This window comes from Solanum dulcamara, chromosome 11, assembly GCF_947179165.1.
Source record: "Solanum dulcamara chromosome 11, daSolDulc1.2, whole genome shotgun sequence".
Lineage (NCBI taxonomy): Eukaryota > Viridiplantae > Streptophyta > Magnoliopsida > Solanales > Solanaceae > Solanum > Solanum dulcamara.
Window position 1 is genome coordinate 43542669 of NC_077247.1, and position 12905 is coordinate 43555573.

The 12905-nt window shown below is 34.9% G+C and overlaps 2 protein-coding genes across 2 annotated transcripts; one reads left to right on the forward strand and one right to left on the reverse strand.

The window, feature by feature from the left end:
- The first annotated feature begins 494 nt into the window (after nt 1-494).
- Nucleotides 495-10715, forward strand: LOC129872043 (vacuolar protein sorting-associated protein 2 homolog 2). The gene is made up of 11 exons (XM_055946887.1): nt 495-807; nt 907-951; nt 4020-4054; nt 4238-4288; nt 8906-9010; nt 9100-9171; nt 9372-9443; nt 9595-9675; nt 9766-9801; nt 9901-9962; nt 10388-10715. The coding sequence occupies exons 1-11, from the start codon at nt 762-764 to the stop codon at nt 10449-10451; spliced, it is 669 nt and encodes a 222-aa protein (XP_055802862.1). The 5' UTR covers nt 495-761; the 3' UTR covers nt 10452-10715.
- Nucleotides 10716-10880: 165 nt separating this feature from the next.
- On the reverse strand, nt 10881-12765 carry LOC129872040 (berberine bridge enzyme-like 15). The gene has a single exon (XM_055946886.1). The coding sequence runs from the start codon at nt 12648-12650 to the stop codon at nt 11007-11009; it is 1644 nt and encodes a 547-aa protein (XP_055802861.1). The 5' UTR covers nt 12651-12765; the 3' UTR covers nt 10881-11006.
- Nucleotides 12766-12905: the final 140 nt, after the last annotated feature.

Genomic DNA, 12905 nt, shown 5'->3' on the forward strand with positions numbered 1-12905 from the left:
TACATCGATATTGTTGGATGTATAATACACCTTTAATATGCATAATAAGATTTTTTTTACTAAAACAAGCCTAATACATTTAAAGATATTTATAATACATCTATGCATGCAAAATTTACTTTTATACATAGTGTAATACATCTATATTACATGCATAATTCGTTTTTAATACATAGTGCAATTTTTTTTAATCAAAACAAGTATAATACATCTTAATACATTTATAACACATATATATTACATATATAATTTACTTTTAATACATAGTATAGTCACTATAAATGATAAATATTTTCTAAATATGGTATGTATAGATAATGAATAAAAAGGTCATTATCCCTATACGTATTTTCCTCGTACCTTAGGCAACAAAACAAGGCATCAAACTCAGCAAGGGTAATATTGTCTTTTCATCTTTGAGAGGTCCAATCCGAGAGTGGTAGCTTGGTCATTTCAATTGTTCACAACGGCTACTTATTTGCTGTCCGTTTGATATAATCATAGTGGGAAATAAGAGAGTCCAGTCCACTGCACGCTCCCCTAGAACTAGAAGTCGGCCGCTAAAATATTGCCACACACTGCTAAACTTTCTCACAAAAATTCCAAAAAAGAAAGGGAAAAGAACCCATTTTTAGTCACCCATTTTCATGATTAAGGTTTTCTTCAACAGCCATTAGGGTTTTTTATCCTCTTCCATTTCAAGAAAATTCTAGGGTTCATCCTCAATTTGTTTTTATTTCAAGAATCATTAACAAAAGAAGATGGAGAAGTTGAACAGCATTTTCAAGAAGAAGACTTCACCAAAAGGTAAGGTTTTTTGCCCCTTTTTGTTGTTGTCTTTATTGTTTTTTTTTCTTTTTGTTTTGAGTGATGATTAATGGTGAAAATTTTGTAATTGATTAACAGAAGCATTGAGGAGCAGCAAAAGGGAAATGGCTGTTGCTACCAGAGGTACCATTTACTGTCTTGGGGTTCTTCTAAGATGACCCACTAGCTGAGAATTTCATTGAGTTTTGTTTGATAAAAGAGAGTAGCTTTTGATTATTTGAATTATTAAAGGGATCTTAAATGCATAGGCTTGTCCTTGGGCAATTTTTGTGTAACGCCCATTTTCCTTGTTATACAGAAACATCTTTCTTATGGGATGCTATAATAGTGGTTGTATTCTTTTAATTTGATTTTAAATGTACATCAAACGCGATGCTCTTTTCCTTGTTAAGCAATCGATGCTTAATTGTTTGATCGTCTAGAAATATATGCACCAGCAAAGAGGAAAAATGAATGTCACTTGGTCGAAATTTCGGTCTTTGATATTTGGAATGGGAAGTACTTTAGCATATCAAAGATAGAGGCTAAACTCAAGCAATATCTCATTGGACTATTAGGTATTTCAACTAAAGCAAACTCCTTTGAAATATTAGATTAAGGTTGTTGTGCCTTTGTTATTTGTAGTTTTGACTTTGCAATAAGAATAACAAGGATGAGTGATTGTTGGAAAGGTTCCATTTTTATGTGTAAGAGGTTATTGAGATATACTGGTTGAAGGTTCATTAGTAATTAGACAACCAAAGTCATGTAATATCTGTAAAGGATTAGATAAAACAGGTGGATGGCTCTATTACCTTCTATTTCAATTCGCTGTGGCACTGGTGCTTCATAACAGGATATTATATTAGGAAAAGTGGTCTAATTAGTTTGTGGGACTAAAAGGTAGTTCAGGTGCATTGCAAATTATAGGCAAGTTTAATGCAATTTACAACAAAAAACAATATAACCTGCTTTGCCTGGACAATTGACAGAGTTGGAAGAAGTGCTATAGTGGCTAAAAACTAGATGTACTTGTTTCCTTTGCTAGTGACTTGTCTGAACTCAACTACTTATAGGTTTCATTTACTCTTTTATTTACTTCCATGTCATTGTTAGGTGTTCTTAATTTTGAATAAAGCTCAGGGTCAGCTATTTTTCTCTGTGATGAAACAAATTACATATTCCTGATTTTGGACTGTTGATAAACACTTGGGAATATGATCATTGTCACGCTGTTCTAGTATATTGCACATCATTGTCATTTGCATAAGCAAGGAATTGGAGAATGCCAAGAGCATTAAGCAATTTTTAGAAAAAAAAAATCTTTGTCCAGAATGTATCATAGTTGGATGCCATTCTTACTTTTTATTTAGATCATGATCATTTTGGTAAACAAGAAGACAAATTTTTATTTCATGTTATCTTTTGTGTTGTTATATAAAGGGTTGGAATATGATGACTTGCATTGTCTTCCTCATTTCTTACTTGGTGCTTGTTAGAATAGGAATATGTATATACAATTCTATGTAGAATAAGAATAGTAGTAGGAATAGAAATAGTAAATAGTATCCTACTCAGTAAGGATTGTATTCTTTGTAAGGAGTGTCTATAAATAGGGTCTTTGTGTAATAATGTAGATACTCAATTAATAATATTCTTCTCCAATATTTCTCACATGGTATTAGAGCCTCTACGATTTTGGTAGAAAATCAAAGAGCTTATGTTAACAAAAGTAGGGCCACTGATATATGTATGAATCTCATATTCAAGGGAAAAAAACTCAGTCAGACAGGTCACTGTGTGTCAATTTTTGGTGACATTCTAGGGTTGTTTTGTGTCAATCCCATATCAGTCAATGTTTGTGTAGCACTGTGCCATCTTTTCGGTGATTACTTTCTTTATCTAATTTGTGTAGCACCGTGCCATTCTTTCGGTAACTACTTTCTCATATCCGATTTGTGTAGTATCGTGCCATATTTCGGGTGACTACTTTTCAAATTTGATTTGTGTAGCATCGTTCTTTTTGGTGACTACTATCTTATTTGTGTAGGGGTCGTGCCATCATTTCGATCCTACCCATATAATTCTCTTTTTCAGTAGAGTTGTGACGTCAATCCGACCCTATCCATATAATTTTCTTTCTCAGTAGGGTCGTGTCATCATTTCAACCCTATCCATATAATTTTATTTCTCATATTGTGACCACTTTCAGCCATCAAATCTAATAATCCGGCGTATGAGCATGTTCTAACCAGTTTTACGGTGACTTTCTTGTTTAAGATATACTCATCTCTTGATTTCGAGATGATCCACATATTTTATACCAGATTTCGAGCACTTTACAACGACCATTGCATTGTTTTCGACAAATTTGGATTTTTCTGCAGTGTTTTCTTTCTATTTTAGATTACTTTTGCCAAAAATAAGGATATACTCAGATATTTGGGCTGGATTAGAGTGATTCTTTCTCTTCCGTGGCTAAAATAACATATGCCCGTTTTCTATTTATGGTTGTTGTTCTTCATTGGCCTTTTAATCAGTTAGACATTAAGAATATTTTTCTCCACGATGATCTTGAGGAAAAAGTCTATATGGAACAACCACTTGATTTTGTTGCTTAGGGGGAGTCTGGTAGCCTTGTATGTCTTAAGTCACTCTATGGTCTGAAACAGTCTTCTCAAGCTTGGTTTGGGAAGTTCAACACTGCAATCCAGGAATTTATCACTCCGTGTTTTATCAACATTATGCATGAAATCAAGTATTTCATTGGAAGACCAAGTACATTGAGATTGATTGGCATTATACATCAAATCCAGTATTTCATGAGAAGACTAAGCACATTGAGATTGACTGTCAATTTCGTGAAGTCGAGTGATCAAATTACAAATATCTCACCAAGCCCCTCATCAATCCTCGTATTAATTACATTTGTAACAAGCTTGGTACATATGACTTGTATGCACTAGCTTGAGGAAGAGTGTTAAAATAAGAATATATATATATACAATCCTACTTAGAATAAGAATAGTAGTAAGAATAGAAATAGTAAATAGTATCCTACTTGGTAAAGGATTGTATTGTAGTATCTATAAATAGGGTCTTTTTGTAATAATGTAGATACACAATTCAATAATATTCTTCTCGAATATTTCTCACAGTGCTTTTTTACCTTTCATTAATTCTTCTCTTTGTTTTTTCATGTGTAACTATAGGTATTGAACGGGAGATTTCATCCTTACAAATGGAGGTAAGTTATTAGGAAAAAATGTTCATAGACATGAGGCAAGTGTGTTTGTTCAGTTAGTTCTGAGTATTCTCGCAAAATTTAAGTCACGAAAGCGCTCAGAGTATTCTTACAATACTCATCTTTTAGTCTGTGTAAATCTACTCATTTGTGAACTTATATAATTCTTATTTCACTATCTTCTAGGAGAAGAAGTTAGTTGCGGAGATCAAGCAAACAGCCAAAACAGGAAACGAGGCAAGTGTTTGTTCATTATATTTTTTCCTGACTACTTCACTTGGAATTGTGATCATTCTAACAGATTAGCTTATAGTGGGTGCTTATTTGCACTAGAAACTGCATGCTTTTTGCATCCCGTTGTTTCTTTTGGTATGAATATGTGGTGTTATTCTGATCGGAAGGACATCAACCTGATGTGAATTTACAAGAGTTAGATATTAGAGAGATTATAAAAGGCCAATGGATAAAACTTTTATTCTATTATGGGAGTGGCAAAGTGGCCTAGCCTCTATGGTTCATTGAGCAAGAATTCTCATCTCTTTCCTTTTTCGGGAATTCTATGGTGAATTCATATTACAGAAGCCTTGCTAAATGTGACAGCAGTTGATGGGAAAGGAAGAAGCTTTTCTTGTATTTTTAGGGTAACTGTTCAATAAGCCTGTCATGATTACTAAAGTATGCAAGTACTTTGGATGTCTGATAGATCATGGATGTCATGATTACTAAAGTATGCAAGTACTTTGGATGTCTGATAGATCATGGATGCATAACCCAACATGTTCAGTTACCCAACTTTTGTTCTTTTTTCTTGGACACATTGATAGACATACTCAACCAACCATGTAGTTAGTGAAAAGTCACTTTAGAAACAGAAAGAAAAGAAATGCATGATTAATCAACCATGTAGTTAGTGAAAAGTCACTTTAGAAACAGAAAGAAAAGAAATGCATGATGAATCATGCCTAGCTCACCCAGCTTAAACATTGAGTAAGATCAAATAAACTTAAACAAAGCACTAATTCTGAAAGAAAATTATATATTACACTACTGAAAAGCATTTGAATTTATGTTAAGACCCGAGAAAGGATTCCATGAACCACTAGTAAATAACCTGTGGAATTAGTCTAGGTGCGCGCAAGGATATTGTGGTTATAAAAATAATGAACCCTAGTAAATAAGTTCTACTATTTATCACATTATTTTTGAACAATTTAAGATAACTAAAACAATAATTAGACTAGAGTTAATTTGTATTCCAAGAAAGATTTCCATGATGCAGTAATCTACTGCATGCTAGTGACTACTGAGTCCTGATAGAAATTTATTGATTAGTATCAGAATTTGAAATTCATGTCTTCAGAGTTGAGCCATTCTCGATTGCATGAATCATCGTCCTTCTAAAGAATTCATGCATAGTCACAACCTTAGAGAAAGATTATTTGATAGGGAATTATCAGAATTTGAAAGACATAAATGCCTTTGTGAATTTTATTTTTTTAATAGAAAAATGAACTATGCTCTCCAATTTAATTGAACCGAGCCAAGTACGGCTTGATTCAAATATACACTGCCAAATGTGCGAAAGAATTAGAGTCCAACAATAGTTTAACTAATTTCAAATTCTTAATGTTCATTCTCCCACCAGCAAACAATTCACAAAATTTGTATGTGTACACGTGAAATACTTGTATGAGGGAGGGTGAGCCATGTTAGCCGAAAGTGTTTCAAAATAGAAAGAGAAAGGCTGGAAGGAAGCACTCGACTGAGATTGTTGAAAAGAGAGGCAGTGCCCGAGGCAAGTCCTAACGAGCAGGCAGGACTGACTTGAAAAAGAGGCTCTACTTGAAATGAAATACTTGTATGAGGGAAGGTGAGCCATGTTAGCTGGAAGTGTTTCAAAATAGAAAGAGAAAGGCTGGAAGGAAGCACTCGACTGAGATTGTTGAAAAGAGAGGCAGTGCCCGAGGCAAGTCCTAACGAGCAGGCAGGACTGACTTGAAAAAGAGGCTCTACTTGAAATGAAATACTTGTATGAGGGAAGGTGAGCCATGTTAGCTGGAAGTGTTTCAAAATAGAAAGAGAAAGGCTGGAACAGAGCACTCGACTGAGATTGTTGAAAAGAGAGGCAGTGCTTGAAAGGAACGTAGTAGCTCGGCCTGAGGCAGCCTGCCCCACCAAACTATTTAAATTCGTATCTAACTATTTGCAGTAATAAGAAGTAGACTAGTGTTTAAAAGATAATTTTGGGACTCGCCCCGGGACAGGGCACTGGCAAAACGCCTTGAGACTCACGGTTGGGGGCTTAGTTCTATGAGGCTTACGCCTTAAGCGCCCGATTGTACGCCTTAAACATGCCTAACGTCCAATGTTCGCGGCTCGCCTAATAGATCATACACAAATTATTTGTCAAATTCCTTCATTAACATTATTGACCTACATATTTCGTTAATAAATGCATGATGCTTAATAGTTTTTTTTCATCAGAAATAAGAAGATTGAGCAAGTCATAGGATTGCATAGTTACTATTTAAAAGCACCATGAGGATGAATCTCATAGTATGCATAGCTGCTATTTAAAAGCATCATGAGGGTGAATGTTACTTAATATTTCTTTTAAAAATACATTGCTGAAGTTTACGTCTTCACTTATCATTAGTCTTCATGGTTTTATCATATATCTCAAAATTATCATATTTCTTTATTTCGCTATTTGAAAGTAATTGTGTTTTTAAACATGATGGAATGATGTTTTCATTAAAATATTTTTTTTTGGGTAACAAATGTAAAATATTACCATAACCACCAAGAAACAATTACAAATAAAGAGCACCTATTTCTGGGATCAGAAGTTAGGCCTCCTACCAAACAAGAAACTAATTACATAGTAAATGCAGAATGAACTGTTTCTGGGATCAGAAGTTAGGTCTCCTACCAAACAAGAAACTAATTACATAGTAAATGCAGAATGAACTGTCTACATTTTTGTGCCTTATTTGAATTGCTAAGTAAGTGTAATCTCTCTATTGTCTTTTTTTTCATCTGTGCTACTACCTCTTCTGTATTTACATACTTGCCTTTAAACTTTTTCCAATTTCTGGCTCACCAAGTGTGATATAAAACTGCTCCACAAATAGCATTGATTATTTTCTTATAGTATTAAAAACACCCCCGAACTTGGTGTGGATTATTGGTTTAGTCCCTGAACTATTGATAGGCTTGAAAACATCCCTCAACTTGATGAACTAAGCTTAAATAAACCCCTCCCATTTCATACACAAAAATGTGTCATTCACGCGCTGCACATGGATTTTTTAACTGATGTGGTATATATATAATTAAAAAAATAAAAATAAAGGGTTTTTGTTATTTCTTTAATAAAAAATATAAATTAACATAAAGAAATAAAAGAAAGGATTTTGTTATTCTAAAGTTCAGCAGCGAGTCTTTCAGTTTCCACCTGTCTTCCCCAACAAAGCTTTTCTCCAATTTCACCACATAGCCCTTTGATTTCCATGGAAATCAAAGGGTTTAACCTAGAAAACATTGGTTAAAGTACTGATAAGTATATGCTTTGTTGTTTCTTTATTTTGTTTGCCTTTTTTTTACTGATGAAATTTCGATTTGAATTTTTTTAGGGCTTTGTTTGCTTCCATATTTTGCTCATCTTGTTAAGCATCGTCTTCAAGGTTAATATCTTTTCTGATTTGGGTTTGCAACAAGCTCAAGCATTCAACTATAAGAAATTGAATGACGGAACATTAGTGACCAAGTTTAATACATAAAATAAATCCGAAAAAAAACCTGATCCATACCTTATAGTTTTTACAACCCCAAAATCTTCTTCCGGGATTGTCATCCGACCATGAAACTCTTAATGTTGTCGGAAGTCCACATCGACAAAAAGCAGTCATGACCACTATAGGAGGACAAAGAATATTAGCTACGAAATTAAGCAATTAAAAAAGAGAATGAAAAAAAAAGTTGAATCTTGTTTGGAGGTTTGTGTTAATAGAGGAGAAGTTAAATAGGAAGAAGAAGGGGGTAGTAGCCGTTGGTAATTAAAAATTGAAGGGAAAAATTCTAAAAAAACATTTTTGATGTGCCATTTTTTTTTACCCTTTCACGCGCTTAAATAAATTGTAGGCACTTGTTATGCCATATGGCATGGGAGGGGTGTTTTTAAGCCTGTCAATAGTTCAGGGACGAAACCAATAATTCGCGCCAAGTTCGGGGGTGTTTTTGATACTTCTCTCTTTCTTTTATGGAGGTAAATTGCATAGTATGATAGTAATATATTTTAGGAAATTGTGATTCTTTTATTGTTTGAAAGTAAAATATTAGAGTTGATTTACACTTCCTAATAGTTTTGCATTATTTATACTTGTAAAATCATGTTAGAAGTTAAATTTTCTCTGAGTTTCTTTAATCATGTTTTTAATTGTTTTAAACTATTAACGTATTTTTTAAAAAATAATTTTTGTGTTATTATGCTATTTTACAATATTATAAATTTAAAACATAAAGATCCTAAGATGCATGCCTCGGGACTTACGCCTCGTCCCATGCTAAGTAAAACGCCCCGCCTCATGCCCCCGTCTTTTAAAACACTTATTTTAACTCGATTTAAGCTCAATAAGACTCAAGTTTGAATCAAGGCTAATTAAAGGCTTAGATATTTGTTGAGGACTCTATTCAGTTGAAGCTTTGGTGGTAAACATGGATAACTATACTTGTAATCCAGGTGAGAAATGAATGGCATTTTTTAAAAAAGGGTGAGGGAAGATTTCATTCATCCGCTGTAAGCAATTTCTCTTTTCCCAAAGTAAATCTTGCTCACACACTTTGACTTGTCAGGCTGCCACCAAAATTCTAGCTCGTCAACTTGTGCGACTGCGGCAACAAATTGTCAATTTGCAAGGTAGTCGTGCTCAGATTAGGGGTGTGGCAACTCATACACAGGTCAATCTTTTCTCCAGATTATTATTGTGTATGAAAAGTAAATGAAATTTTTAGCGGATCTTATATGTGGCTTCCTTTCTCTTTTGTAGGCACTTTATGCTAGCACCTCTATGTCTACTGGAATGAAAGGTGCAACTAAAGCGATGACTGCCATGAACAAGGTATACTGATTATTTGTTGGTTGGTTATGAGTTTCTTTTCTCTTTTTCTTTTTAATCATCAGAACTTTTGAAAGTGAAATATTTGTTTTCTACAGCCTAGCCTTTTTAGCTCATCCATTTTGTTTGTCTTTGTGCTACCATTTAATTATTAAGGTGTAAATCCCTTTAATTGGTTTATTATTTGTGTTTTTACTACTCAGCAAATGGCACCTGCAAAACAAGTTAAAGTGATCAGAGAATTCCAGAAGCAGTCATCACAGCTGGACATGACAGTAAGCACTTTTATCCTTCTAAGTGATGCTTCACATTATTGACTTGCTTCATGATGCTATAAGTTCTCTGTAATTATGGACAAATGCATGTCTTGAAGGCAACTAAATATTTCAGCTTGGTGTGAAGTTTAGCCTAATCTGATTTTTCCAGATTGAGATGATGTCTGAATCCATTGATGAGACTTTGGATAAAGATGAAGCTGAAGAAGAAACTGAGGAGCTTACAAACCAGGTTCAATTATTGAATATTCATCACACAGTTAGTCTGTTTCCTAGTTGTATTTTTCTGGTCAACTATTCTAATTTGTGTTTTCATGTTTAGGTGCTGGACGAGATTGGTGTGGACATTGCATCGCAGGTAGGTTTTGGATCAAGGATGGTTGAGCGTATGATCAGTTGTTTTTTTCATCATTAGTTTGCAAGCTGGTTTATTCATTATTGATTTTTATTTTGGCAGTTATCTTCAGCTCCAAAAGGTCGGATTGCATCGAAGAAAGTCGAAAATGTTACCCCTCCTAGGTATGTGGAACTGTTTTATATCATGCGTCATCCATGGATTTTCTTATGTACTTAAGTTGGATTTTTGTGTGTTTACATGTGTCGAGCAACGTTTCTTCTGCATTTCCATATCAAACTGTCAGAGCCAATTCTCTACTAGACTTCCTCTCTGTTCTCTGGTTGTACTCCCTTACGTTCCTGATCATGACGGTTGTTTTACACTGGTTTGACCTAAAACTGACTATGAAATTTCATTGATTCATGTACTGAGCCTATCTAGCATTCCTCCACATTTGTTTTTGGCGTGGTCAGAACAATCAGAAAACAGTATATATCTAGTTAAATATGAAATGACTCCTAAGAAAAGATCCTTCCTAGTTCTTTCTAGGAACATGAAGTTTACTACTATGTTAGTTTACCTAACAATTCTTCCTATGTGATTGCAGTTCTGATACTGCTGCGGATGTTGAGGAACTTGAGAAGAGGTTGGCCTCTCTTCGAAGAATTTGATGAAGAACGTGCATATTTGAGGACAACTTCTATATGTGATCCTTGTATAAATTTGCTTTAGATTTAAAAATATAGTATGTACCATGATACAAATTTGTATTTCTCAACTATTTCTTCTATAGCACCAAACATCAACTTTTATATGCTGTAAGAATGAAGTTGGATCCTTTTTGGGTTGTATGATCTTTCTTCATGTAATTTTTTGTATGTAGTTCCTCGAATTCATTGAAAACAACTTTTCTACCCCACAAAGGTAGAGAGGTAGGTCGTGTGCGTACACCCACCCTCATCACATCCCACTTCAGGAACCATACTGGGTTTGCTGTTGTTTGTGTTGTTCCTCAAATTCATTTCACATTTAAATTAACAAATACATATATAATGACAATCATGGTCAACTTAGACCTATTAAAATATAAAATTCACATGTTCAAACTTTCTCATATCAATACAAACTTCTGCTAAAATACATTACAGGTCATGAAAAGCTAAACTTCACTTATTTTTACTTTTTCCTGAAATATTACAATATACCATCAAACCAAAAGCAGTTCTTCAGTGAATCAAACTTTTCCCATCTTGACCAACTTTGAAGGGGAGGATTGGAAGGCTCTGTTCATGCCAGAAGAAGTTATCAGGATCAATCTTAGTCTTGACAAGCACAAGCCTGTCATAATTGTTCTTGAAATACTTTTTCCCCCAGACACTAGCTTCCAAGAAATTTGAGTTGGCATTTTTGTTCATACCCAAATCAAGATCTCTATAATTCACATAAGCTTCTCTAGGGAACTTGGATACAAAAGTGCCCATGTACTCATAAAGTCCTCTGATCCAGTTGATATGTTTATCTGCAGATATCTTGTCTCCATCTGTCCAGGCTGTTAAGTACTGTATCTTGCAGATGATCCCTTTTCTGTGTGGGAATGGAATTGAAGATTCTGATATCTTCCCCATCATTCCTCCATAGGGATTCCATATCATCATAGGTGAATCCTCTTGTAAAAACTTCTTCCACATCCCTTGAAGTCCAGTTACTGGAACTGGCACACGGAGAAAATCCGATTTAGCCTTGAAGTTGACTGTAGGGAATAATGACTTCCCTTTAAGTAGGAACTCAGGTTTAATGTTACTTGGATAACCAGCAATATAAATGACTGATTGAATCCAGCTCATTTCGACACAATCCTTTCGTGTCAATCCCAATTCAGGGAAGCTATGATTCATCACATCAAGAAGCCTATCAGTTTCTCCAAGAAACAAGGCTTGGTAAGCTGTTTGTACTGTTTTCTTTCCCTTTGTTGAATTGACTGGAGTTATGAGAATTCTGATGAAGAGATCTTCATCAATCTTGTGTGCAACATGTTGCCATTTGTTTAGGACTTTTGTTGCACCAGTTTCCAATGTCTTTGGAACAGTGAAAACTGTGACAGTTGATGGAACAGGAACAAGTCTAACTTTCCAAGCCAAGATTATGCCAAAACTGCCTCCTCCACCCCCTCTGATTGCCCAAAACAAGTCTTCTCCCATTAAGGCCCTATCAAGAACTCTGCCACTGGCATCAACAATCCGAGCATCGGCAACATTGTCTGCTCCAAGGCCATATTTCCTCATCATAGGACCATAAGCTCCTCCAGTGATATGACCACCAATTCCTAAGCTGGTGCACAGACCAGCAGGGTAACCATGTGTCTTGCTTTTTTCTGCAATCCTATAGTATACCTCACCAATCGTCGCACCAGCTTGAACCCAAGCACTGTTGTCCTCAATGTCCACTTTGATCGCGCGAAGTGTAGCTAAGTCAAGCAAGATAAAGGGCACTGATCTTTTCATTTCTGATGTATAAGATATGCCTTCATAATCATGGCCTCCACTCCTAACTCTCAGCTGAACTTTTAGCTCTTTCGCGCAAATGACTGCTGCTTGGACATGGGATTCAATCAAAGCAGTGAAAATAAGCAAAGGTTTTTGTTGAGAAGGTGTCAAACACCTTAGATTTTGGGCAGTGGATTTAAGGACAGCGTTGAATGAAGTAGCATTTGAAGTAGGACTGAAGAAGGCTGTGGAAAAAGGGATCGAACGGTCCGAATGGAGTGTAATACATTGATAGAATTGATCTTGAATTGTATATGAAACAACACATGAAGCTGAAAATAGTATTATCAATGAAAAAAGAATATTCATAGAGATTGAAGAAGCCATGAGCCTCTCTTGTTTTCTTGTTTGTTCTGTTTTCAGCTAGTGTAAATGAGAGGCCTTATATTCAAATTTTTCAAGACCTTTATCCCATGTTTGGAAGGTAGGAAAGAGAATAGAAAATGAGGAGAGAAAGTGGGGCAAAGGAAAAAAATATTCCTTTTTTTGGGATTGGAAGAGAATGAGGAAAATATGACTTGGATTATTTAACCTTCAATTAATTAAAATGTGTGAGTTTGGTTCTTTTATTGAGGAAATACG

Excerpts from the sequence above, each read along its gene's own strand:
- LOC129872043 (XM_055946887.1), top strand. The coding sequence starts at position 762 with ATGGAGAAGTTGAACAGCATTTTCAAGAAGAAGACTTCACCAAAAG. Across the intron at positions 9,676-9,765 it reads CTGAGGAGCTTACAAACCAG|GTGCTGGACGAGATTGGTGT; the intron begins GTTCAATTATTG and ends TTTCATGTTTAG. Across the intron at positions 9,802-9,900 it reads GTGTGGACATTGCATCGCAG|TTATCTTCAGCTCCAAAAGG; the intron begins GTAGGTTTTGGA and ends TTATTTTGGCAG.
- LOC129872040 (XM_055946886.1), bottom strand. The coding sequence starts at position 12,650 with ATGGCTTCTTCAATCTCTATGAATATTCTTTTTTCATTGATAATACTA.